The sequence below is a fragment of the Pleurodeles waltl genome, chromosome 10 (assembly GCF_031143425.1).
Source record: "Pleurodeles waltl isolate 20211129_DDA chromosome 10, aPleWal1.hap1.20221129, whole genome shotgun sequence".
NCBI lineage: Eukaryota > Metazoa > Chordata > Amphibia > Caudata > Salamandridae > Pleurodeles > Pleurodeles waltl.
This window is the reverse complement of record NC_090449.1, coordinates 230,906,781-230,933,235: the sequence shown is the minus strand read 5'-3', so window position 1 is coordinate 230,933,235 and position 26,455 is coordinate 230,906,781. Positions and strand designations below refer to the sequence as shown.

At 44.5% G+C, this 26,455-nt stretch overlaps 1 protein-coding gene across 1 annotated transcript in view; it reads left to right on the top strand.

The window, feature by feature from the left end:
• Positions 1 to 26,455, top strand: part of TMC7 (transmembrane channel like 7) — a 304,277-nt gene that overhangs the window by 255,598 nt on the left and 22,224 nt on the right. Inside the window, exon 14 of the mRNA XM_069210233.1 lies at positions 25,562 to 25,717. Coding sequence (XP_069066334.1) covers positions 25,562 to 25,717 — 156 coding nt within the window. The remainder of the gene's footprint in view (positions 1 to 25,561; positions 25,718 to 26,455) is intronic.

Genomic DNA, 26,455 nt, shown 5'->3' with positions numbered 1-26,455 from the left:
AACAGCTTCATACCACACACACCCCTCACTCACCCAACTCAAACCCCACTCATGAACCCCCCACCACACTCACCACCTGGGCCCCCATCACACCCGAAGAAACTGAAAAAACCATGAACTCCATCCACTCCGGATCCCCCTCCGACCCCTGTCCTCATCGCATCTACAACAAAGCCAGCCCAACCATCGCCCCCATACTCCGCGACATAATCAACTCCTCTTTTGACTCAGCCACTTACCCAGACCCCTGGAAGCACGCGGAAATCACCGCTCTCTTGCCCCATCTCCCTCCTCACTTTCCCTGCAAAGTTTGCAGAGAAACTAGTCAACGCCCACCTATCCCACTTTCTCGAAGAAAACAACACTCTTGACCCCTCAGAATCCGGGTTCCGCAAGAACCACAGCATGGGAACCGCCCTCATCGCATGCACTGATGACATCAGGACGAAAGTCAACAAAGGCGAGACCGTCGCACCCATCCTCCTGACCTCTCTACAGCCTTTGACACTGTCTGTCACCACACACTCCGCACACGCCTCCACAATATAGGAATTTGCCACAAAGCCTTAGACTGGCTCACCTCCTTCCTCACCGACCAGACCCAGAGAGTCTGCCTTCCACCTTTCCACTCCACCGCTACCAAGATCATCTGCGGAGTCCCCCAAGGGTCCTCACTCAGCCCCACACTCTTCAACATTTACATGATCCCCCTAGCGAACATCCTCCGACCACACGGAATCACTATCCTCTGCTACGCAGATGACACCCAACTCATCCTCTCCCTCACCCGCAACCCCACCACCGCCAAAACCAACCTACACGCTGCTCTCCTTGACACCGCCAACTGGATGACAACTAACCACCTCAAGCTTAACTCCAGCAAAACCGAGATCATCATCTTCGGCCCCAAGAAAACCATATGGGATGACTCCTGGTGGCCCACCGCCCTAGGCCCTGCACCCACCCCCGCAAACCACGCATGCAACCTCAGCATCATCCTGGATCCCTCCCTCTCCATGACACAGCAAATCAATGCACTAACCTCCTCCTGCTTCCACACACTCCACACTCTAAAAACAAAAACAAAAAATCCTTCAAATGTCTTCCCCCAGAGTCCAGGAAGACAGTCACCCATCCACTCATCAGCAGCAGACTAGACTACAGTAACGCCCTCTATGCCGGCACCACACTCAAACTCAAACTCCAGAGAATCCAGAACACAGCTGCACGCCTCGTCCTTGGCCTCCCTCGCCACAACGAATCTCACCACACCTCAAATTCCTTCACTGGTTCCCCATAGACAAGAGAATCACTTTCAAGATCCTCATCCACGCACACAAATCCCTCCACAACACCGGTCCGACCTAACTCAACAAAAGAGTGAACTTCCACACTCCCACCTGCAACCTCCGATCAACCGACCTCGCACTAGCTACAGTCCCCGCGTCCAACAAACCACCACAGGAGGAAGGGCTTTCTCCTACCTCGCCCCCATAACCTGGAACTCCCTCCTCACCAACCTCCGCAAAACCAAGGACCTCCTACTCTTAAGAAAAAACCTCAAGACATAGCTGTTCGAACAGTTACCCCCTCTCACTCCTCCCCCCCACACAAGGGCCTTAAGACCCTCACGGGTGAGTAGCACGCTCTATACATTTTTTTGATTGCTTGATTGAGGGGAATGGGATTGGGAAGAGGAAGTTTGAGGGGGGAGGGGACAATGGCTGCCATCAGAGAGGAGGCCAGAGCCTGGATTGATCTCTGTTGGGCTGCCAAGCCAGTGTGACTGTCCTCCAGGAATGCATTTGTCTGTTGCATTTGGGCTGACAGCCCCTGGGTGGCATTCACAGTGGTTGACTGCCCCACAGAGATGGATCGCAGGAAGTCAATAGCCTCCTCACTCAGGGCAGCAGGGCTAACTGGGGCAGGGCCCGAAGTGCCTGGGGTGAAGGAGATGCCCATCCTACTGGGTGAGCGGGCACAAGAAACTCGCTTAGGGGCTCCTGGGAAGGCGGTGCTGGTACAGGGGGTGGCGGCTGTACCTGTAGCTGGGGTGGTCAAAGAAGTGTCCGCCACTGCTCCCATCGGAGAAGGTATCCGTGTCCGAACTCTCCCCTCCTGTCTCTGCTGTGGTGCTCCCCTCGCTCCCCGTCCGACTGGTGCCCTCACCGTCGGTGGATTCGGCCTCCTGGGTCCTGTGGGATGCAGCTCCCTCTGTTGCCGGTGCCTCTGCTCCTCCGCCAGATGATGGTAATGCACATAAGGACAGGGTGAAAAAAAAGAGGGGGGGGAGATGAAGGATACACTTGGTCAATGGCGCCAACACCACCACCATTGGCGTACACAAAACACTCACACACAGCGAACAGCCCTATGCACTAGGCAATGCATTACCAGTCACAATGCTACTCACCAGCCCATGGATAGGGACACCTAACGCCAATTGCAGCATACCTGAGACCCACAGACCCCTGCCCAGTAGTGGATGCCTACCAGCTTGGTTGGAGTACTTTCACATCAGAACCCTGCCCAACATGGGACCTACTCTGCAATGCCAGGCCTGGGCTAGGGGCACCCACCGGTCCCTCACCCCCCACCCGGATACCACCCCACCAGGCATAAGTTGTATATTAGGGCACTGTATTTACCCCCTTGTGGCTGCTGTGATGCCCCCAAGCGCCCATCTAGCTCCGGATAGGCCACCGCCAGTATGCAGGCCATCGGGGGGGTCAGGGTTCGATGGGCACCCCTTCCTCGTTGGGAGGCCATCCCCAGCTGGGCCTCCACCGTCTTCAGTGCCCAACGTCTCAGGTCCTCCCACAGTGGGTAATCCGCCTGCCGTAGACCCCCAGGGTCTGCACATCCTTTGCGATGGCACGCCTTATACCCTTCTTTTGATGGACACTGACCTGCAGGGAAATAGACACAGGGAAAGGTATAAGTCTTGCCTGTTACACTCATGACCCACCATGCCCCTTCCCATCCCCATTAGCACACACATGGCCCACCATACATGCTGCACACTTTCCAGGGCCCATCCACCAACCCTCCCTACATAAGGCCTTCACACACAGCACTCCATGCATCGTACTCACGGTGTACTCACCTGTTGGTCTGGAGGCCTATACAGCAGTCAGTACTGGGGTAGGACCCCATCCACCAGTTGCTCCAACTCTGCTGAGGTGAAGGCAGGGGCCCTTTCCCCAGTAACATGAGCCATGGTCGGTTTCAGACACAGGTCACAGCAGCACATGCAGTGTAGGCCCTCTCATGTTGAAGGTCAGGTAGCAAGTGAGGAATTAAATAGAAAATGGCAGTCATGTCTGCGGCGGTGCGTACCGTCACCACCGGTGTACAGCACCATTGGCCACTGAACCCCATAGGGCCCAATGTTAACCAATGAGGAGTTGAATGGCGATTCTCGACCGCTTCCTGCAACGGCGCACAACGTTGGCGGAATTACCTAATTTCCACCTGTCCCTCCATACAGGACAATCGAACGCCATTTCAGGGTGGTGTAGTCCATGGCTCCTAACTGGGTCACACTACACAAATGCACCATTTGGACATCTCCAACAAAATACTGTTACAATCACAACATGCATTGAACTGCAGTGGTTGGAATGTAGAGATAACGACCAGCTGCTTACTATTTTGGCCCATAGATTGCAACAGCTGTGGATGAATAGGAGATGGAGATATCCCCCCGTGTACAGACCCCTGGTGGACTTGGCAACAGTGGAGTACAGACACATTATCCTCACCTATAGACTTGACAGGGCCACAGTCACTGAGCTGTGTGCCCAATTGGAGCCTGACCTAATCTCTGCTATCCTTCACCCCACCGGGATCCCCCCTCTCATGCAAGTGCTATCAGTGCTCCATTTCCTGGCTCTTCCAAGTGACAGTGGGCTTGGCAGCAGGAATGTCACCGCCAATGTTCTCAATAGTGCTGACCAGAGTGTTGTCTGCTCTGATTAAACACATGTGCAGCTACATTGTTTCCACCATGTGCAGGATTTAGCCACAGTGAAAGCTGACTTCTGTGCAATGGGACATATCCCCAACATTATTGGTGCTATTGATGGAACACATATTCCATTTGTCCCTCCCGCGAAATGAACAGGTGTTCAGAAATCGAAAGAGTTTTCACTCTATGAATGTGCAGATGGTGTGCCTGGTGGACCAGTACATCTCCCACATCAATGCAAATTATCCTGGGTCTGTGCATGATGCCTTTATCCTGAGGAATAGCAGCATCCCAAATGTGATGGCCCAACTCCAGAGGCACAGAGTGTGCCTAGTAGGTGAGTCCTGGTTCCCATCCGGTATATGTTGGTGCATGGATATGGTGTGGGCCCTAATGGTTGGTGTGTGGCTAGCAGTTGTTCCTCGATATTTGCAGGTGACTCTGGTTACCCCAACCTCTCATGGCTACTGACCTCTGTGAGGAATGCCAGGACAAGGGCAAAGGAACGTTACAATGCGGCACATGGGCGAACAAAAAGGATTATAGAGAGGACCTTTGGTCTCCTGAAGGCCAGGTTTTGTTGCCCCCATCTAACAGGTGAAGCCCTGTGCTACTCACCCAAGGTGGTCTGCCAGATCATTGTGGCATGCTGTATGTTGCACAACCTTGCCTTGCGTCGCCAGGTGCCTTTTCTGCTGGAGGAGGGGGCTGGAGATGGCTGTGTGTCAGCAGTTGACCCTGTGGACAGTGAAGATGAGGGGGCAGAGGATGAGGATGACGACAACAGAATTGCAATTATTCATCAATACTTCCAATGAGACACAGGTAAGACAGTGTTGATACACATATAAGTGACAGTTTGATTTGTGACATTGTCACTGGCAGACTGTGTATTCCTACTTCTATGCCCACTTAGATGTTGGTCCCCCACTATTGCTCCTGGTGTGTTCAGTGCAGCCAACTACAGGTCTTTCCAATGTAAACATTACTGTACAGTTGAATTGCAATGTTTGAACCTTTGTCAAACGAATACCTTTTGAAACCATCTGACAAACGCCATACTTGTATTTTATCAAAATGTGTTTATTGCAGTGCTCTGAAGAAGAGGGGGTAGTGCAATGGGCTGGGGTGACGATGGAGGAAAGTCCAGGGTAGAGTCCAGTCTATTTGTATCACAGGTGCATTGTCCAAGGGGGCATAGGAAGTAGAGCAATGGCAGTTCAAGGTGGACAGTTTGGGATACAAGGGTGACAATCAGGAGAGTCTTATTTCCTGGTGGGGGTCCTGGCAATAGTCTCTGGCTTCTGCCTGGATCGCAGAGAACGATTGCGGGGTGGTTCTCCTTCTACACAGGGAGGGGTGCTGGTGGCCTGTTGTTCCTGTGGCGGGGCCTCCTGTCCATTAGCGGCAGCGGAGGTGTAGGGCTGTTCGGTGGTTTGGCTAGTGTCAGGGGCCCGGTGGTGTGCCACTGCCTCCCTCATACTGTTGGCCATGTCTGCCAGCATCCCTGCAATGGAGACCAGGGTGGTGTTGATGTCCTTCAAGTCCTCCCTGATCCACAGGCATTGTCCCTCCTGCAGCCGCATGTTCTGCAACTTGTCCTGTATCTGTCCCAGCATATCCTGAGAATGTTGGTATGCTCCCAGGATCGCAGTGAGTGCCTCCTGGAGAGTCGGTTCCCTGGGTCTGTCCTCCCCTTTTCACACAGCAGCCCTCCCAGTTTCCCTGTTGTCCTGTGCCTCTTCCCCTGAACCGTGTGCCCACAGCCACTGACCCCAGATGTCTGATTGTCTTGGGTTTGTGGGGTGGCCTGGGGTCCCTGTAGTGGTGAACACACTGCTGATTGACGTGTCCTGGGGACAAAGGTATGGGCCCTTAGGGTGGGTGCTGTGGTGGTGTTTCCTGAGGGGGAGGCTCCGTGGTTGTGTGGGTCTGTGCCTGGGTAACCAACTGTCCAGGGGTCCCTGATGGGCCAGGTTGGTCATCCAGATCCAGATCCAGGCGACCAGAAGTTATCACTGTGGGCCTCTTCTGTGGGGGGACTGGATGTTGCTGGCACCTCTTCACCGGTGACATTGGGTGGGTTACCTATGGGAATGTAAATGCAATGTCATTCTTTCTATGTGTGACATATTGTGCATGGGTGTGTTGCCTTCTGTGGTTGTTATTGCCCTGGCAGCTTTGCCTTGTGTGAGTTATTTGGTGGGCTAGCTGATTCTCTCTAGTGGGCATGCTGTGGTGATAGGTGTCCGTGCAGCTCTATGATAGGTGTCCATGCATTGCTGTTGCATGCAGGGTTTGGTATTGGGATGAGTGGGTTGTGATGGTGGGGTATGTGGGAGGTGGTGGAGTGATGGGAGTGAGGGTATGGGTGGGAGTATGTGATGGAATGCAGGTCGGGGTGATAGTAATAGAGATTTGACTTACCAGAGTCCAGTCCTCCTCCTCCTCCTGCCAGGCCCTCAGAATGCTTGATTGCCAAGACTTGCTCCTCCCATGTTGTAAGTTGTGGGGGAGGAGGTAGGGTTCCACCGCCAGTCCTCTGTACTGCGAGCTGGTGTCTTGCTGCCATGGAGCATACCTTCCCCCGTAGGTCGTTCCATCTGTTCCTGATGTCATCCCTTGTTCTGGGGTGCTGTCCCACAGCGTTGACCCTGTCCACGATCCTCCACCATAGCTCCATCTTCCTAGCAATGGATATCTGCTGCACCTGTGATCCAAATAGCTGTGGCTCTATCCGGATGATTTCCTCCACCATGACCCTTAGCTCCTCCTCAGAGAACCTGGGGTGTCATTGTGGTGCCATGAGTGTGGTATAGGTGAGGGTGTGTGGGTTGATGTGTTGGAGTGTGTGTTGTGAGGTTCGTGTGTGTTGTATAGGTGATGGTGGTATGTGGCTCTGTTTGTGTGGGTGCTCTTGCAGTCTCTCTTTCGGCCATGGTTTGTATTCGTAAAGGGTTGTGGGTAGTGTTGGTGTGTGTTTTATAGTGGGGTGGGTGTGGTGTGTGTATGTGTGTCAGGTGTGTGTAGTTTGAATTGTCCAATGTGGTGGTGTTTTGTTTGAGTGTGTGTATTTTGAGCACGGCAGTATGTACCGCCAGTGGTTTACCACCATTGAATGTCCGTCGCGGTGATTCATGGGTCATAATGTTGTGGGTGTAGTTCTGTTGGTGTAACGGTGTGGGTTTTGCTACCGCCAGTTTATCACTGACCTTTGGGCTGGCGGACTTGTGTGTGTGGCTGTATAGTGATGGATTGGAATGTGTGGATCATAGCATGGTTGGTGGTTATCTGCCGTGGCGATGTTATGTTGGTGGCAGACTGCATGGCGGTAAGGGGGATTTACCTCCAATGTCATAATGAAGGCCTTAGTTTTGGTGTGTCATCAGCTGCATAACTCTTTCAACATGTCATTCGACATATCATACAGCCTGATGTGAATGCTTTCTGTTATAACAATGACATGTTTGTTTCAGGAGGTGCACAAAAAAAGCATGATAGAGCTCTCCCACAAGTATGTCATTTACTCAGTGATGCAGGGTTGACTTTGAATTTAGACAAGTGTGAATTCAACAAGACAAAACTAAAATCATTTGGCCATATCTTTTCTTTTGGGGTTATGACACCTACAAAAGTACAAGCTCTGTCAAATGCTGATCCCCACAAGATGTTTCAATGGTACGTTCCTTTCTTGGCAGGTCCAGTTACTGTTCAAGGTACACGCAGGACTTTGCCACTATTATTGCTCCATTACGAGAGTTGATGAAGAAAAAGGTTTCCTTTCAGTGGCCTGAAAAATGAGAGAGATGTTTCAAGAGAGTCAAACATGGTATTGAAAATGCTGCTGAAATGCCATATATCAGTTCAAAGCTTCATACCGAGGTTGTAGTCAACACTAGCACGGTTGGCTTAGGCGCTATCCTTGCACATCACAGTGGATGCCCAAATGCTCGACCGCATGTTGTAGCTTATGCTAATAAAAGTTTGTCCCAATCCCAAACAGGAACATGTTTACTCACAACCTGAGAAAGAAAGTTTGACTGTGGCATAGGGTTGTGAATATTTTAATGTATTATTGTATGGAAAGCCTTTTATGCTGGTAAATGATCATCATGCTTTACTGAACATCTTTTCTAATCCAAAAGCCAAGATGCCTCTTTACACTGAACAGAACAGTAGGGACTCTAATTGCAAGAATACGATTATACATCTATGTATCATCCAGAATCCTGCTGATTACTTTTCATGAGTGCCTATACAAGGTCACGATACTACATCCAAAAAGCCTGAGGCCTACATTAATTTTATTGTCAAGTCAAATGCACCAGCTGCTATCTCGTTGGCCCATATTATAACTGCCATGTGTCCTAATAGCGATCTGCTGAAGCTAAAAGACATAATCACACATTAGTCATCGAACCAACACAATCGACTTCTCACCAGTGTTGGTGAATATCAAAAATATAAAAATGTGAAGGATGCATTGTCCATACTCAGGAAGGAGTTATACTGTGATGGCCGAGGATCCTAATTCCAGAGTCTATAACAAAAAGTAATTGAATTGGCTCACAAAGGACATTGAGGAATTGTTGCCACAAAGAGATTTTGTGTTTGGTTTCCATACTTAGATGAAAAGGTTGAAGAGGAACTTGAGGCTTGTAATTTGCAATACGTGCAACTGCCTTTCTACAAGTGTTTCTCACAATACTCTGAACATGTCAGAACTCCCTAAGCATGCATGGGAGAGAATAGCCATTGATTTATTTGCCCACTTCATAATGGACATCATCTAATGGTGATTGTAGATGAATACTCATGTTTCCCATTGGTAGAAGATCTCATCTCCGACTCACGAACCAGTCATTAAAAAGCTTGATGGCATCTTCGCAACATAGGGCATTCCAGCCATTGTTAAGTCTGACAGTGGCCTACCCTTTAACAGTAAAGCATATAAAGAATTCCTGGAGTATCTGAACATAAAACATCAAAAATAGTACTCTTTTGTGGCCACAGGCCAATGGACTTGTTGAGAGTTTGAGTACTCTAAATAAAGCAGTGCAGCATGCAAGTCTTGAGAAGCCCAATGTGAAAACAGTACTAAATTCTATTCTATGAGCTTATTGTATAACACCCCACTCAACCATAGGTGAAAGTCCTGCAACTTTGATGTTTGGGAGAGCAATGACAACCAAGTTACATCAATGGACCAACAAGAGAGACAAAACTGAGAATGATTCACTCAGAAGACTTGGTTAACAAGGAGAAAATGAAAGCCTATGCAGACAGGAGGCAACATGCAAAAGACATCTCATTTAGAAGAGATTTGGTACTCACCCGACAGATGAGCAAAAGAAAATGTGATGCCCCCAATGATGCTGAACGTTTTCAAGTGGTGTTTACCAAGGAACACATGGTGACTGCCCAGCACCCTGGGAAGTCTGTTACAGAGACTCTTCTCACTTGACCTGTGATTTCATCAGTCTTCAACTTGTCATGGTGAAAGAAAGGCTGACCCTGGAAACTCAGCGACTGCCGCTACCTCTTTACCATTGTTAGCAACCTGTGACACTGAAGTTGACATATTGCATTAACCAGGTAGCAATGTGATGTAATGGCCAGGATAGAATGTAATGAAAGCTTGGTTTAGAATGGAAAGTTCACATTAATGGCCATGATAGAATGTAGTGAAAGCTTGGTTTAGAATGGGAAGTTCAAAGTAATGGCCAGGACAAAATGTAATGAAAGCTTGGTTTAGAATGGGAAGTTCACAGGTACACTCAAAGGAATAAAGACTTCTGATTTACAGCTCAGTGTGTACAGTGATGTACTTGGTCTCTCCAGTAAACGAATAGTATTGGATTGAGGAGTATGTTTTTTTAAATTTTGTCTTGTTTGCCATAATTTGCAGTATACAGTTATGGTGAGTATGTACTGAACACTGAAGCAGATTCGTGCAAATGCCGGTGACAATGTCCACTACAGGATCAAGCTGCATTGGAAATCTGTTCTGATTATACCACCAAATTCATCCTCTCTCATAGTCGTTGGGACTTTCAACAGGACTTTAGGATTGATAACGCGTCCCTTTGTGATAATTATTACACATCAGGACTCGTTTTAGGCCAATGAATCTTTTGACCCAGATGAGAGACACCTTAGGACGAGATAGCTAATCAATATGTCAATCAGTACGTCAATAATGTCATCAATATTTATCACAACAATACATTTCACTTTAATCAAAGTCATTAATCAATTCAAAACCACTACCATGACCTTGCAGTCATGAATAACCACACCAGTTTAGTAGAATTTTATGAGTTTTATTCCCTATTGGTTACAATGCTAAAAGCAGATGTGTTAATCTCAAAACCAAGAAACATAATAGCATAGTCACGATATGGCAACTTTGATAAGATTTCATTAAGGCAAGAATCACAAACATCAGAACATAACACGGCGTAAACATAGATCAATTTAGCAGAGTGTCAATAACGCGTCAGTTCAACAAAGCATAGTTTCGGTCGTTTGTCTATTTGCGTCAGTTTAGTGAACACCTGTCCTAACCACTGATTAGCATTAGCATGTTGGGCTTCATGCAAAACAATTTAGAACACCAATTTGGAAAACATCTAACTGTGGTCTCTGTCAAAAGTAAGCAGTTGGTACCTAGAAAGAAAAGCAAAACAGACAAATCACAAACTCATTGTCATAATTACCCTCCAAAGTTTAGGTCAGCACACAGGTTCAGTCTTCGTCTTCAGGACATCAGTCAAAACGCCATCAGTCAGAACTCAGCTCCAGGGCAAAAGGGGCACTTCCCTCATAAGGAGGTAAAGTGTAAATGGGCAATCTAAGGACGCGGATGGTTCTAAGCAAACCAACAAGTCACCAAACAGAGTGACAAAGTTTCTCGATAAAATCAATAGCATTCCCTAACCCACCTAAATGGCTCCTCGTGTCATGGGTTTTTTATCCCTTTTTCGTTGTACATTCCCCCAAAATTTCATTGGTCGTTGGTTATACCCCACTATCTTTATCCAATGGGAAAATAAATTATGTCATTAATCTTTCACCCCATATTATTTTACAGACATTTTATTGGTCCTCATAATTGACGTCTTCGGAGGTTGCACGTCCGGTATGATTTCATCCTTCTGTAATTCTTTGCACATCTTTTGGTCAGTAACTTCATTGTCTTCACCGGTTTGAATGACCTTGTACATTACATTAATCTACACTGTTTCATTTCGTCTTAATATTTTCTACCAGCAATGCGGAATTCATGGGAAAGGGTCTAGTATGGTTACATTTCAGCTTCTAGTTTGAAGAAAACAAGAGGTCATGTCCTTTTGCGAGTCAGCACACTGCGAGATAGGAAAAATACATTTAATATGAGAGCCAAGCAGCTAAGCTTCGGCTCATGCTAACTTAAGGCCTACAAGGATTTCAGCACAAATTCAATATTGCAATCGTTAATAATTAGTATAAAACTTATTCAGTACAACATTTTATAATCTTTTTAGTCACCATTATTAGTCCATGTATACATTGACGGCCACTCCCCGTGGTCACATTTCAGGTGCATGTTTAAACACATACATCAACACAATTTCTTAAACGGCATTACCACACACTAGTTCATAAGCATCTCATGTTAATATAGATTATATATATGTTACGCTCTCTCAGACCCTCCTCTGATGACGTTCGTCATCACATAAACCTTTCCCTTTCAACCTTTCACCTTTAATTTTTCACCTTGCGCATAATGCGCATTTCAACATCTTGGGCCATATGTACAAACACTTTTTCCCATAGACACAGAATGGGGAAAAACCTTTGCTACATCTGGCCCCTTGTCTCTTACGTGAACTTTCCTAAATTTCATTAAACATTTTCCCCCTTTCACTTTCCTCATTCTTTTTATTTCTCTTTGTCCAATTTCTTTTAATTTTGTCATTAATTTTGTATGTTCCCCATAAACCTAATAAACAGGCCAGAACAATTAATAGACCCCCTAATATTTTTCCAAGTACCCCATTTCAAATATTGGTAAACCAGCTCCCTACTCTGGCAATTCCGTTTCCCACTTACTCCCACACTCCAGTTCCTTCAAATAATTCAAATCTGCACTATCTCTAGTTAGGTTAGTAATCATTCCTCTAATTTTACTATTATCAGGTATGTACGAGCAACAATGATGCTCATTGAGCATCTTGCAGACTCCGCCGCTCTTTGCTAAAAAAAAATGTCTAAAGCAAGCCAATTTTGAAGAGTCATAGCTCTTTCCGCAGCACGTTCTGTATCCATCAGGAGTATAGCCCCTGTAAAAGTTGACAGCATGTTATCCACAATAGTAGACAACTTTTGAATCTTTATGGAGTTTAAGATAACCCCTACTGAAGGAATTATGGCTCCAAATATGTCACCAACAACAGCAGCCGCTGTCTCTCGTTTATGTCTACCATGTTGTAATTCAGACGCTTTAGGTATTTGTTTTAAGTCATCAATCTGGTAAATCTTTGGGAAAACTATCCCCAAATAACATGTCCCATACCATCCCGTAGGGAGACGGTAATAAGCATTAAGTCCACAGATATAATAGATCTCAGGGATCGCTGGATCCTGTCCATTTAACATGAATGTCCATTTACTCCGAAACAAAAACACATGCCTGCATTCACTCGTTCCCACAAATAAAGTGTCATGTTCAGATTTTGGCCTATATACACAAAGCCTTCCTACAGGTAATGCATCTATAGCTAATTTGCCTTGTGTCTTTATTGCAGTGTAAGCATAATCATTTGCGTATGTGCGTTTTTCTAGCCCCTTTTCTAATCTCTTTTTCAATGCTTTGCGTCTATCATCAGTGTGATCTAAGAAGCTTTTCTCTACAGGTGTTAATAAGCAAGTCAAATTATTACGGTGTGCATAAGCTGTCCCAAGTGTAAGTGTCAGTTCAAAGAAACCTCTAACTATTTTTATACACTGCTCCTTAGCTAATTTGTTCAGAAACTCAATCACTGGCACAAAAGAAAACACCACATCCAAATTTGAATAAAAGTATTGTACATGCTCTTGATTATAGAATCCTGTTAGCAGCAAACTACAGCTTATCCCGTAAATTAGTGGCAAGCTATGGTAGGTGACCCCTTCTTGCACTGATGAAGGAATCTTTGTGCACACATAACAATTTCTCGCATCCATGGTTTCAACATACTCATTCAGCAAGCGATAGAAAACGTTAGTGGAAAGTTCCCCTTTTGAATTAGTTCCCTCATGCAAGTGTTTTGTATCTTGCTCAAACTTTTCCCATGGTGTTAGTGTTGTAGTTTCAAGTTTTGAGGCATTGTTAGTTGCTTTCTTATCCAACCACGGCATTCCCACAATCACACCTACAATTATTATTGCACATACAATACCTAATATAAGGCTCAACCAACCACACACTTTACCCTTCTTGCTACTACCTCTATTATAAGCCATGGTCTGTAAAGAATCAGACAGCAGAATAATTCAAACAAACAGTCAACTTGAGGACGATTTAAAAGCTCTCTCCTTTTTTTTTTTTCTCATGCAAGGTCTCTCTTTGCATGTATTTACAGTGTTTCACTCACTCCAGGACCCTTTTGTCAAATCAGATTAGCAGCTTGTCATAATCGGGTTTCAAAGTTAATTCAGGTTATCAGTGTCACATCCGGTAATTTATAAGTCTTTTTCTCAGCTTTTCAGCTTTCAATTTCAATTTCCGTTTTAACACAGTCTCTTTCTCTGATTGATTTCAGGTACCGTAGTATTGGCCTGGTACTTCTAGATCAAAACAGGACGCTAAGAATTCTTGTTTCCATTCAGATGTTGCATATGCCCATTCAGGACCGCCGTACCTTCTATTTGCGGTTCTCTTTCTTTTCAACCTGCGTTCACTTTGTAATTCTCCTTCACTCAGATCTTCTATTCTTGTGGTATCTGTTTCTTCTGCTATTGTTTCACCTGGCACAACTCTTTCTCTGTCGACTTGTTTCCTTGGCCAGTTATCACCCTTATGCGTTTTCTTTCTGTTTGTCCTTTCGGGATGCTGAACAGCACCCTCCTCTTGTGCTAAGGTGTTTTCTCTTGACGGACCTGCAACTGGTTCAGGGGATGCCGGCGTGCTTTGATCTCTCTCTACTATTTCCCCTTCTTCTTCTTCTGGGTCTGTAACAGGTTCAAGCTCTAACCTGTATCCGTCTACTTCTGGGAGAACCTCTCCTTGACTTAGTTCTGCTGTTGCCTGTACTGAGATAGGCTCACTGTCTCCTCTCTAGAGCTCGTTTACTGTTTGAGGGACTGAGCCGTCCTCAGTGGGCTCTCCTGCAGTCTCAGTTCCCCCTTGGCCATCCTCTGGCCCTGAGATTTCCTTCTCTGGAATTGCTGAGTCAGAAAGTTCAAGTTCCTCATCAGTCGGACATGTTACCTTCTTTGTGTGACTGGCATGTATCCAGTTTGGGACGCCTGCACATTTCACAGCAGTGGTTGTTGTCAGTATTACTTGATAGGGTCCCTTCCAGCGCGGCTCCAAACACGACTTTCTCACGTGCTTCTTGACAACCACCCAGTCACCGGCTTGTAGATTGTGACCTGGATCACTGATCGGTGGCAATGTGTTGACCTCCACCTGGTGGGAATAAGAACGAATCACATCAGCCAAACCTTTGCAGTAGTCCAACACCATATCATCCGTGATATTCACAAGAGCATTTGCAGGTACTGTGGGCAATCTCATAGCTCTGCCCATCAATATCTCGTGGGGTGATAGTCCTGTCTTCATATCTGGGGTGTTTCTCATTGACATCAGCACTAAGGGCAATGCATCTGGCCATTTCATATTGGTAGCTGCGCACATTTTTGCTATTCTCGACTTCAAGGTACCATTCATCTCTTCTACTAGTCCTGATGCTTCAGGGCGGTAATTACAATGCAGCTTTTGTTCAATGTCCAATGCAGCACACAAGAGCTTAATCACCTCATTGGCGAAATGTCTGCCCCTAAAGAGACCGGAAAACCGAACCTGGGTATTAGCTCTCTAAGTAATAACTTTGCAACAGTGAGGCTGTCATTCCTACGTGTGGGGTAAGCTTCAATCCAATGACTGAAAACACACACAATCATGAACACGTACTTCAATCCTCCACACATTGGCATTTCAATAAAATCCATTTGCATTTTGCCAAATGGACCTCCAGCTCTCCCTATGTGGCTCATAGTCACCACCGTTCCTTTTCCGGCATTCATCTGTTGACAGATGATGCACCTATGACAGGTAACCTCTGCAGCATGTCTGAATTTCAGGTTAAACCAGTCAATTTTGAATAATCTGATCATCGCATCTCTCCCAAAAAGTGCCTGTCCATGATAAAGCCTTGCAAATTGTGACAAGAGACTGTTTGGCAAAACCAGTTTTCCCTCCTCTGAGACCCACAAGTCATCAGCCCTTTGTATACATTGCATTCTCTGCCAAGAGCGTTTTTCCTCTCTGCTTGTACGGCTCTGCAGTGATTTCAGCTCATCTAATGTGTCAACAACTCAATGCAAAATTCAAACATGCTTCATTTTCAGTCTGCGGCAACAATTCCCACTGATCCTTGATCGATATACAGTTCTATGCGCAAAACCTTGTGACTTGATCTGCATAGCCGTTTCCCATTGACACGAAGTCTTGTGACTTAACATGATCATTGCATTTCACCACAGCAATTTCAAGAGGTAACTGAATTGCATGTAACAAATCCTTAATTTGTTCACCATTTTTAACTGGAGAACCAGAAGAGGTCATGAAACCCCTCTGTGACCACAATTGACCAAAATCATGTACAATTCCGAATCCATATCTGCTGTCAGTATAGATAGTGACTTTCAGATTTTCAGCTGCATGGCATGCCTTAGTAAGGGCAATCAACTCAGCCACTTGAGCGGAAAATACTCTCTCGAGCCAGGAAGCTTCAATGATACCAGCTATGATACACACAGCATAACCGGCTCTTAGTATTCCAACTAAGTCTCTTAAACAGGATCCATCAACAAACATAATGCAGTCATTTTCTTTTAACTGCGTATCTTGAATGTCAGGTCGGGCTTTGTACACAGTTCTGTTACCTCAAGAAAATCATGCTCCCCTTCCCCCTCATTATTAATCTCAGTACTTTCAACAGGAAGTAGAGTTGCCGGGTTCAATACAGTACATCGCTTCAAGGAGACGTTTGGTGACCCCAAAATAATTGTCTCATATCAGGTAAGTCAGGCATTTGTCATGTGCTGGCTTTTAGTTCAAGTCAACAGTATTTCAACTGAATGCGGAACCATTACTGTTAAGGGATGTCCCATCACCATGCCTTCACACTGCATAAGGCGTTGACCAACTGCTGCAACTGTGCGCAAACAACCTGGTAAGGCTGCTGAGACAGGGTCCAAGGTAGCTGAAAAATGCTACAGGGCGATTTGCACCTCCATGGACCCTGTGTTAAGACAGACAAAGAACAAGCGTCACGTTCATGACAAAACGGTAGAAAAGGCTTTGTGCATACCTAATGCTGGTGCCCTGCACATGCACTCCCTCAATTCCATGAATGACTCAAGCTCTTCTTTGGACAGAGTTATGGTGTTCGGGTCATCCTTAGTTTCCTTGCCTGTCAGTTTTATCAATGGTTTCGAGATAATTTAAAAGTTGGGTATCCACTGGCGACAGTAGCCCACCATTCCCAAAAACATCCTGACATCTCTCTTTGTTGTCGGGGGGTTCATCTGTAGTACGGCTGTCACTCTTTCTTTTGATATTCTTCTAGACCCTTTCTGAATCAAGTGTCCTAAGTATTTCACCTCTTTTTGACAATATTGCAGTTTCTTTGGGGACACTTTGTGTCCGTTCTTTCCCAAATGGTTCAACAAGGCAATTGTGTCATACCTACAGTCATCTTTTGTTCTGGATGCGACCAGCAAGTCATCAATGTACTGCACTAGAGTCGAACTAAAAGGCAATTCTAGAGACTCCAAATCCTTCTTCAATATCTGATTGAAGATGGACGGTGACTCAGAAAACCCTTGATGAATTCTGCACCAACTGTATACCTTGTCCAGGAATTTGAAACTGAAGAGAAATTGGCTATCCTCATGAAGAGGCACCGAAAAGAATGCTTGTGACAAGTCTGCCACTGTGAACCACTCTGCATCACATGGGACCTGGAACATGATTACTGCTGGGTTCGGCACTATGGGGCAACATTTTATTACAAAATCATTTATTTTCCTTAAGTCCTGCACGATTCGAACTTTCCCACATGCCTTTTTCAGACCCATTTTTGGTGAATTACATGGGCTGCCCAATACCTCCTTCAAAACTCCTTGCTTTACAAAGTCCGCAATTATCTGCGTCACTTGAATGAGGATATCTTGTGTCATGTAGTACTGCGGTACCTGGGGAAACACTGCATTGGGCTTTACCTGTACTTTGACCGGTTCTACTCCTTTTATCAGTCCCACTTACTTTCCTGTTAGGTCCCACACTTTCTCTGATACTGTTCCCTGTAACTCAGCTGGTAAGTCAGTCACTGTAAGCATCGGGAATAAAGTTATCAAAGGGTAGCCTTAATTTGCAGTCTCTGTTTCTGATTCTGTAAATTGCCCATCATCGCCCTCATCATCACTGTTTGTCTGCACTTCAATTCCATTTTTGGAACAAGTAATCAATCATTTCGTTTTGCACAGTAAGTCTCTTCCCAATAGGGACACGGGACTTGAATCGCAAACCACAAACTTATGCAGTCCCTGGAAGTTGCCAATCTCAACTTGCACCGGATCTGTAATTGGATTGGTCAAGTACTGGTTTGCTACTCTTACCACTCTTATGGTGTGCCCTGAAAGTGGTAATTTTGGAACTTCTGACTGTAGAGCGTGTAGCTCCGGTATCAACCAAGAATGAAACCTTGTGACCCGTCACCTTTCCCTCTACAAAGGGTCCCCTCTGATCTACTTCTAAGGATTCTGCAAGCCTGCACTCTTCACTGTCAGAACTGTCATCCGACCATTCCTCATTCATTCCATCTTCACCACGCAATGGGAATTGCTGTACTGTTATTTTGGCTCACTACCTGTCCTGTGACCTGCTGAGGAAGCATCACCTGTTGCTGTCCCATTGGAGCCAAAGGTAATAGCATTTTCTGTCTAGGTACCATGGGAACCTGCTATTGTACTTGCTACATTTGTGCTGGTTGCATACGTGGCATCTGCATTTGCTGCATGGGCTGTAGCCCCTGCATCTGAACCATGTTATTCTGGAAGTTTTGATGTGGGCCTCTCATATTTTGAAATGTACCGACATCAGTGCTTTGTTGAACGACACCATCATGCACCACATTGGGGCATTCCCACTTCCAATGCCCCACGCCCCCGCACGCGTGACATGGTGACATCTTTTTCATCCCTTGCGCATCACTTTGAACCACCACAGTATTCAAATATGGACCGCGATTCACAAAACCTCGACCTCAGCCTCTAGGTTGTGCCTGAAACATGCCATTCCCTTGCGGTTGCTGCTGTATCATCTGCTGGATTCCATTTTCCTGCATACCTGCCTGTGCTGCCCTTATCTGCATCACCATCACTTTCTCCTTCTCACCTCATCAATCGGCTTCGCTTGCCAACAAATTAAATGATTCTTAATCATCTGGCTAACCTCTGGTCTCAGCTCTTCAACAAATCTGAACACGAGATGGTTCATGTCTTTCGGCTCAATAGTCTCAGTATCACTGTAATGTTTGAACGCTTTTAACAACCTCTCATAGTAAGCATGGGTCGATTCTTTAACCTCCTGTGAGGTCCGGTCGATTTTCTGCCAATCTGTCACTTTCGGAGATACTTTCTGTTTCAAAAACTCAATCACTTTATGATAGTTCTTCATCACCTCCTCAGAGGGAGCTCCAGTCGCCTTATCAATTGCCGGCTCCTGTGTCGGCCAGTCTGCACCTCTCTTGCACTCAAGCCTTAAGTCGGGCGGAACAATGATTTCAAACAAGGTATTCAAGTCCTCCCAGAGACACTTTGCAAGCTTTACAAACCTCTCCGTCTGTTGATACCACTCTATCGGCTTCTCCCTCAACCTCGGATAATCACTTGTGAATGCCAGAATGTCTCCCCTAGACCACGGTACATGGATTAGAACCCCACCAGCTGTTATTCTCATCGATAACATCTTTACTGATCCTGTATCTGGTGAAGCTTTAGCCTGACTTTCTCCTTATCTCTTTTCTTTGCCCATCTGCCTTCCCACTTTTCTTTCAGTTGCGCTTTCATTCCGGCAGACCTCATGTGCTCAAAGTCCTTTGAATCAAAGTCTAATCTGTAGCTTCTTTTCAAATGTTTAGTATTCTCAATATCAATATTGTATTTCTCTGCCAGGTTCGCCAACCTCTGGTGTACCTAACCTACTTCTTTAGTGATGTTAGGGCACAGATACCTCAATTCTGCTTCTGTGTATGACTCAAATCTGTTTACCCCCATTGTTCCCTCCACTAATTCAGCAGCCTCCACTCCCAGTCTCACAAAGTTCCGGTACTCATCTTTCTCAGGCCTTTCTAACCTCTCTAAAGTTGCTGCGGTCTTTGGAGTGTACGTTTTTTCTAACCACTCATTCACTTGTTGTACCGTAAAACCTTGCAGTGAAATATTCCCTGCATGCATCATTGGCGTCTGTGAAGCATTTGTACTTATTGACTGCGGGGTTAGCACGCTTAGCCCTGCCTGTCTCATTGCCTCCAACGGTGCTTCAACCGGGCTAAGGTCTAGCAAAGTCTTTCGACCGCTTGCTCTCCCGGGGCCATTAACTATGGACCCTCCTATTATTGCATCTTGGGTCATTACTCCCTGATCACACATACCAGGCTTACCTTGCGCATACAGTGGCACGGTGGACCAACAGTAATTGGTAACGATATGGCAGCAGGTGTCTGAACTGGTCCAAAACTCTGTGGAGCAGCAACTCCAAAAGTTTGATTTTCTGAAGCTGGAGCAGGTACTAATGGAGGTCCTGCTGCTGGATTCTACCCTGGTATCAGCTGTTGCTGGGGCAGCAATTGTGGAGTTGGCTCGAGCTGCACTAACCTTGATTTTGTATATATCGGGTCTGGCGGCACTATCAGATTTGTAGTAATCTCTAGTACTGGGACGTCTGGATATATTCTCTGTATCTGCGGTTGAGGTTGCAACTGTATCTGCACTGACACCACTTTGTCTCAAAACCGTATCACTAGTCTGCACTGTATCAGTAACTTCCTTCTCCTGCGTCTGGTTCCCAGGATCCGCACTAGTGCTCGGACATTGTTGCTTACTGCATAAGGTGGCGTGCGATCATGCAATAACTGATTTAGAAATTCTTTGTTATCTGAATCATCTTCCTCTATCCAAGATCTCTTAGTCTCTTTAGGCTTACTAGAGTCTGTGTCTGTTTTACATGTGGCTTTCTTCCCCTGCGTCTCGTCTCCCTGTGTTATTGCTGGGAACAATTTTAGTCCATCAACTATTCCCGTCTCCACATTTTGCTATCGTTGTCCCATCTAGCCTCAGCTAAAGTCTTTTCTGCCCTTTTTTATTCTCCTTTCGAATTTCTGGTGTCTCTGTTTAATAGCCATTAAGTCCCAAATTGCTAAAGCCTCATACTGAGCTGGTATCAGAGGTAGTTTTTGTACACTCAACATCCACCTCAAATTCTCTAGAACTCTCGTATTGAACGTTCTGTGGTCCGGAAACGCCAAACATCCCACCTTTTCCATCAATTTGTGCCACTGTTTCATCCATAAGCAAGGCGCGACACCTTTTTCCTCCATGACTATATAAGCTGGAGTACCCTCAGGCGGTGTAGGCTCCCCTTCACTCGCCATAATGTATGCGTCTCCTTTCAGAGCGCTCTTAAAAGCTTTGATAAAGTTCATCTTTGCGTCTTTTCCTTTATTTGTATTTAATCAGATAGTGACTTTAATTCCCAGGACACTCTTCACCCACCTTTCTCAACCTATTGCCTCTTGCGGACGGCAGCGAATCCGTGCGCGACCCCTCTTGACAACTGACCTATCTCAGCACAGCACCACTGACGACAGACTCACACACTGCAGCTGACAAAGTCTTGCGGCTCGTCCGCACCTCACTGGATTCACACCAAACTAATGCAAAAATAGTGCGAGCACCTTCAACAACAACACAAATTTGCTGGTTTACTACAGGAAGGGTAACACATTCACTTCAGAACTTTACAGAGATTTCACTTGAAGCCTTGGCCGCTACTCTCTCCTTCTCAGTTCCTGCACCGGCAAGCAGAATTCGACCCGCAAATCCTACTCTCGACTTGTCAATGGTTCACTCTAGTGCACTTTAGAACTTGCCATATCTCCATTGAAGGTTTCATACACACAATTGACTCAAACTCGACTTGTCAACCACGGCAGATTTACCTAATTAAACCGCACAAATTACAACATAAACCCAAGTGTCTCCTACACTTGTCAATATACTCCGGAGTCTTAGACCACGACAGGTCCATACAATAACAACCAACCACGTGTATAATTTTGAGCACAAAGCACCACACTCATGAAGTACGCCGACTTCCCTACTCTCATACTGCGGAGTACGCCCACTCCTACTAAAACATCATTACCTGGCCTAAATACACACAAAGTTCACAAATCACCTGCAAGATGCATAAGCTGAGCAAGCGCAAATCCTACACCACACATGCTAAAACACCGAGAACATCCCCAACTCACTTAGGCAGGCTCCAAGATCCCAGGAAAGTCATGGTGAATTTAGAAACGCATCATACCTCCAATTTGCATTATCTCAGAAAAACTATTTCAACAATAATTCTCCATCCTAGGATCCAAAAGGGCCAAACCATCGCTCTGCTACCAGAACTGATAACGCGTCCCTTTATGATAATTTATTACACATCAGGACTCGTTTTAGGCCAATGAATCTTTTGACCCAGTTGAGAGACACCTTAGGACGAGATAGCTAATCAGTATGTCAATCAGTACGTCAATAATGTCATCAATATTTATCACAACAATACATTTCACTTTAGTCAAAGTCATTAATCAATTCAAAACCACTACCATGACCTTGCAGTCACGAATAACCACACCAGTTTAGTAGAATTTTATGATTCCCTATTGGTTACAGTGCTAAAAGCAGATGCGTTAATCTCAAAACCAAGAAACATAATAGCATAGTCACGATATGGCAACTTTGATAAGATTTCATTAAGGCAAGAATCACAAACATCAGAACATAACACAGCGTAAACATAGATCAATTTAGCAGTGTCTCAATAACGCATCAGTTCAACAAAGCTTAGTTTAGGTTGTTTGTCTATTTGCGTCAGTTTAGTGAACACCTGTCCTAACCACTGATTAGCATTAGCATATTGGGCTTCATGCAAAACAATTTAGAACACCAATTTGGAAAACATCTAACTATGGTCTCTGTCAAAAGTAAGCAGTTGGTACCTAGAAAGAAAAGCAAAACAGACAAATCACAAACTCATTGTCATAATTACCCTCCAAAGTTTAGGTCAACACACAGGTTTAGTCTTTGTCTTCAGGACATCAGTCAAAACGCCATCAGTCAGAACTCAGCTCCAGGGCAAAAGGGGCACTTCCCTCATAAGGAGGTAAAGTGTAAATGGGCAATCCAAGGACGCGGATGGTTCTAAGCAAACCAACAAGTCACCAAACAGAGTGACAAAGTTTCTGGATAAAATCAATAGCATTCCCTAACCCACCTAAATGGCTCCCCGTGTCATGGGTTTTTTATCCCTTTTTCGTTGTACATTCCCCCAAAATTTAATTGGTCGTTGGTTATACCCCACTATCTTTATCCAATGGGAAAACAAATTGTCATTAATCTTTCACCCCATATTATTTTACAGACATTTTATTGGTCCTCATAATTGACGTCTTCGGAGGTGGCACGTCCGGTATGATTTCATCCTTCTGTAATTCTTTGCACATCTTTTGGTCAGTAACTTCATTGTCTTCACCGGTTTGAATGACCTTGTACATTACATTAATCTACACTGTTTCATTTCGTCTTAATATTTTCTATCAGCAATGCGGAATTCATGGGAAAGGGTCTAGTATTGTTACATTTCAGCTTCTAGTTTGAAGAAAACAAGAGGTCAGGTCCTTTTGCGAGTCAGCACACTGCAAGATAGGAAAAATACATTTAATATGAGAGCCAAGCAGCTAAGCTACGGCTCATGCTAACTTAAGGCCTACAAGGATTTCAGCACAAATTCAATATCACAATCGTTAATAGTATAAAACTTATTCAGTACAATATTTTATAATCTTTTTAGTCACCATTATTAGTCCACGTATACATTGGCGGCCACTCCCCGTGGTCACATTTCAGGTGCATGTTTAGACAAATACATCAACACAATTTCTTAAACGGCATTACCACACACTAGTTCATAAGCATCTCATGTTAATATAGATTATATATATGTTACGCTCTCTCAGGATCACTCTCCAAATGCTCCTCCCACCCCTTGGTAATAGTTAGCATTAACGTAGATTTCTGAGCTCTCCCATCATTTGAGGAAGTTAGTACATCCACTTCGATTCGCAACAAATTTTGTAACTCTAACATGAAAGAATGATGAACCACTAAATTAAAACATGTGGGAAATCTCTTACTTTTTTAAAAATCTATAAACCGCAAGCCTGTAGGTCTCAGCTTGTGAGACACACTTTCTTAGAATGTAGTAAGACTTTGACGCAAAAGATAGCTTCATGCCTTCATTTTGTGGCTTCTTAGCTATACAAACCAAACTAATTTCGTTTTCCTTAGCTGCCAAATCATTCAATCACAACTAGATTGACTGGCTAATGAAACACCCTTTGATTTACAGGGAATAGCATTATTTATATGTCTATTTGTAATATTTGTTAATTAGAACTGATATAATCAATGGATACAGTGCAAGAACAGCTAATAAGATGACATTTGTACGTAATTCTTATCACGTTCTGTCCATCTGACATTGCCTCTTTATCATATATGCAGAGATGGTCTGTTTGGTTCTGAAAATGCAAATCATCATGCATGGTCAGGGTACATGAACAGGTAAATAAAATATAAAGTTGTTTTCTACAAAAACTCCCAAATAATCCCAACAATCCAATCTGTTCAGTTTGCCACTGTTTAGATAAACTTTTCCTGTGTATATTAAATCAGATATTTAGTTAACATGCCTGAGTTCGTTCTTAGAGCCTGTTCATTTCCGAATGTAGCACTAATGAGATGGTACCATATGTAAGGATTGTCATTCACACATAGGCAAGGACCTTCAAACTTTGTGGTGCAAATATCCGTTGATGAATTCCTCAAAGTGAGTAGCAAATATATAAATCAAGATCTTCCTTCTTGGAAATATTCCATCTTTAGGGACCATCATCCCATCATCCCTGTAAAAGACCCTCATGTACAGTAGCCTGGTTCTCCTGCTCACAGGGTGCTACGGGCAAGAAGAGAGTTTACCAGGAATGTGGATGACCAGAAAGATCCCAAGCCTCAGTCCCATATTTAATTGCCTGAGATGAACATCTCTAAATTAATGACAGATGCTATAGAACAGACCAGTGTTCCTCCGAGTGGAGATGACATTTGGTGAAATTCGATCTGATTGCACTACAAGGGATCAATGTGCTAGAAATGACAACCTCCCTTGTTGAAGGGAACATACACAGTAATTTAAGAAGGCAGGCCCTCACCTCAGATGACCGAGCTTGAACATTAACTGAAGTTCTTCTTCTTTCCAAGGTTTTCGTTGTCACTTTTGATGTGGTGGTGATACAATGTGCAAAATAGTATTTTTTGTTTTCTATTTTTTTTTTTTTTGCACCAGCGGTTGGTTACTGATCTGGCCATGAGGCATGGAAAGGTAGGCAGTGTAACCCTTTGTAGGAGAAGCTGGTGGAAATTTGATCTCATTGGCAAAAAAAAATCTGCTGTCACAATTTACACCTCGTTGTCACAGTGCAGCAGATGTCACTGTAAGACAGGTTATGTAGCACCAACATGGCGGATGTGTAGTGTATGTTGGCAGTATTTCCAACAGTCAACTCTAGATCAGGCGTGTAATATTGCCAAGGCTATTGGAATACTGCAGTTGTGGAATGTGGCCAGTTTTGCAGTGGTATGATTTCACTATTTTTTCATTATTTTATTTTCTCTTGGTAAGACTGTCTGGGCGCAGATTTCACGAATTAGTAAAAATGTAACAACCAAATACAGCAAAAAGCTAACGCAAATGACCAGTCATTTTTGCGAAGGGCCTTACACTGCGTGTTTTAGCAAGTTTTAATCTTTGTGAGTTTGAAACAGATTTTTTTTAGATCTACAGTTTATGCAGCAGATGATGATGGATTATGTGGCGAATGCAGCAAATTCATAACTATGCAGACAATGCCATGGCTGCAGACTCACACAATTACAGTGCCCCTGAGTAATGCTATGCTGCAGTGTGTTTTGACATTCAGTAATATTGCTTTAATTTTACAGAGTTCAAGCCTCAAGAGCATGTGGACCATTTGTGAATTTCAACACATCGTGGGAAATCATTCCGTATACAGTGAGCACCCTTCCCATCGGCGCGCAGAAATTCCTCTATGGAATAGCTTCGGAAGCTTTTGCTGTGCCTTTCTTTGTCTTTATTTGGTACGTAGCAGGTTATTTTATACATGTGGCAAATTTTTGCAGAACTAAGTTAATGGTTCAAGAAACCTGTGTTTCCAGATAATGAAGAATACATCTCGGAAAGGATTTTGATTAATACATACTTACACCCATCGAGAATAATTATAATTCCACATTTCTAACCTCTTCAATGTCTCCTCAGGTGTACTAAGCACTTTATAAACACAATTACAAAACAGTAATATACAGTTCTACTGTTAATCACTTGCAAAATATATGCTGACCATCCTACAAACCCTGCATTGCTATTGGTAATGCTGTTTCTGAAATGTCTTGTTCAGATTCGGTTGAAATGTTCCGCTAAAACAGAGCATGAACAGTGAGATGCATTTTGAATTCTCTTGCACCTAGATTTTAGATTTGTGCATTTAGAAATTAGTAAGCTTGTAAACGTGTTTTTCGTTATATTGCATGCCACCTCCAAGCAGACCGTGGATGTTTTTAAATTCTTATTAAAATGGAAAAATGTGAAAATAATACTGTCTTCTCTGTTCCTTGTAAAGATCCCTGTCCCTAGCAGTGGCATTGTACAGCAGGTATTTTGCCGATCTGTGCAGCCCATATTGTAATAAGCTCTAAGTCACAATTCGATTGTTGTAAACTAGTGTCTGAGCCCTGTTTCAGTAACCACAGACGACTTGAATGGTGAAATAGGCCAATTCCCTTCTGGTGTAACAGGCTTGTCTCGATCGAACGTGG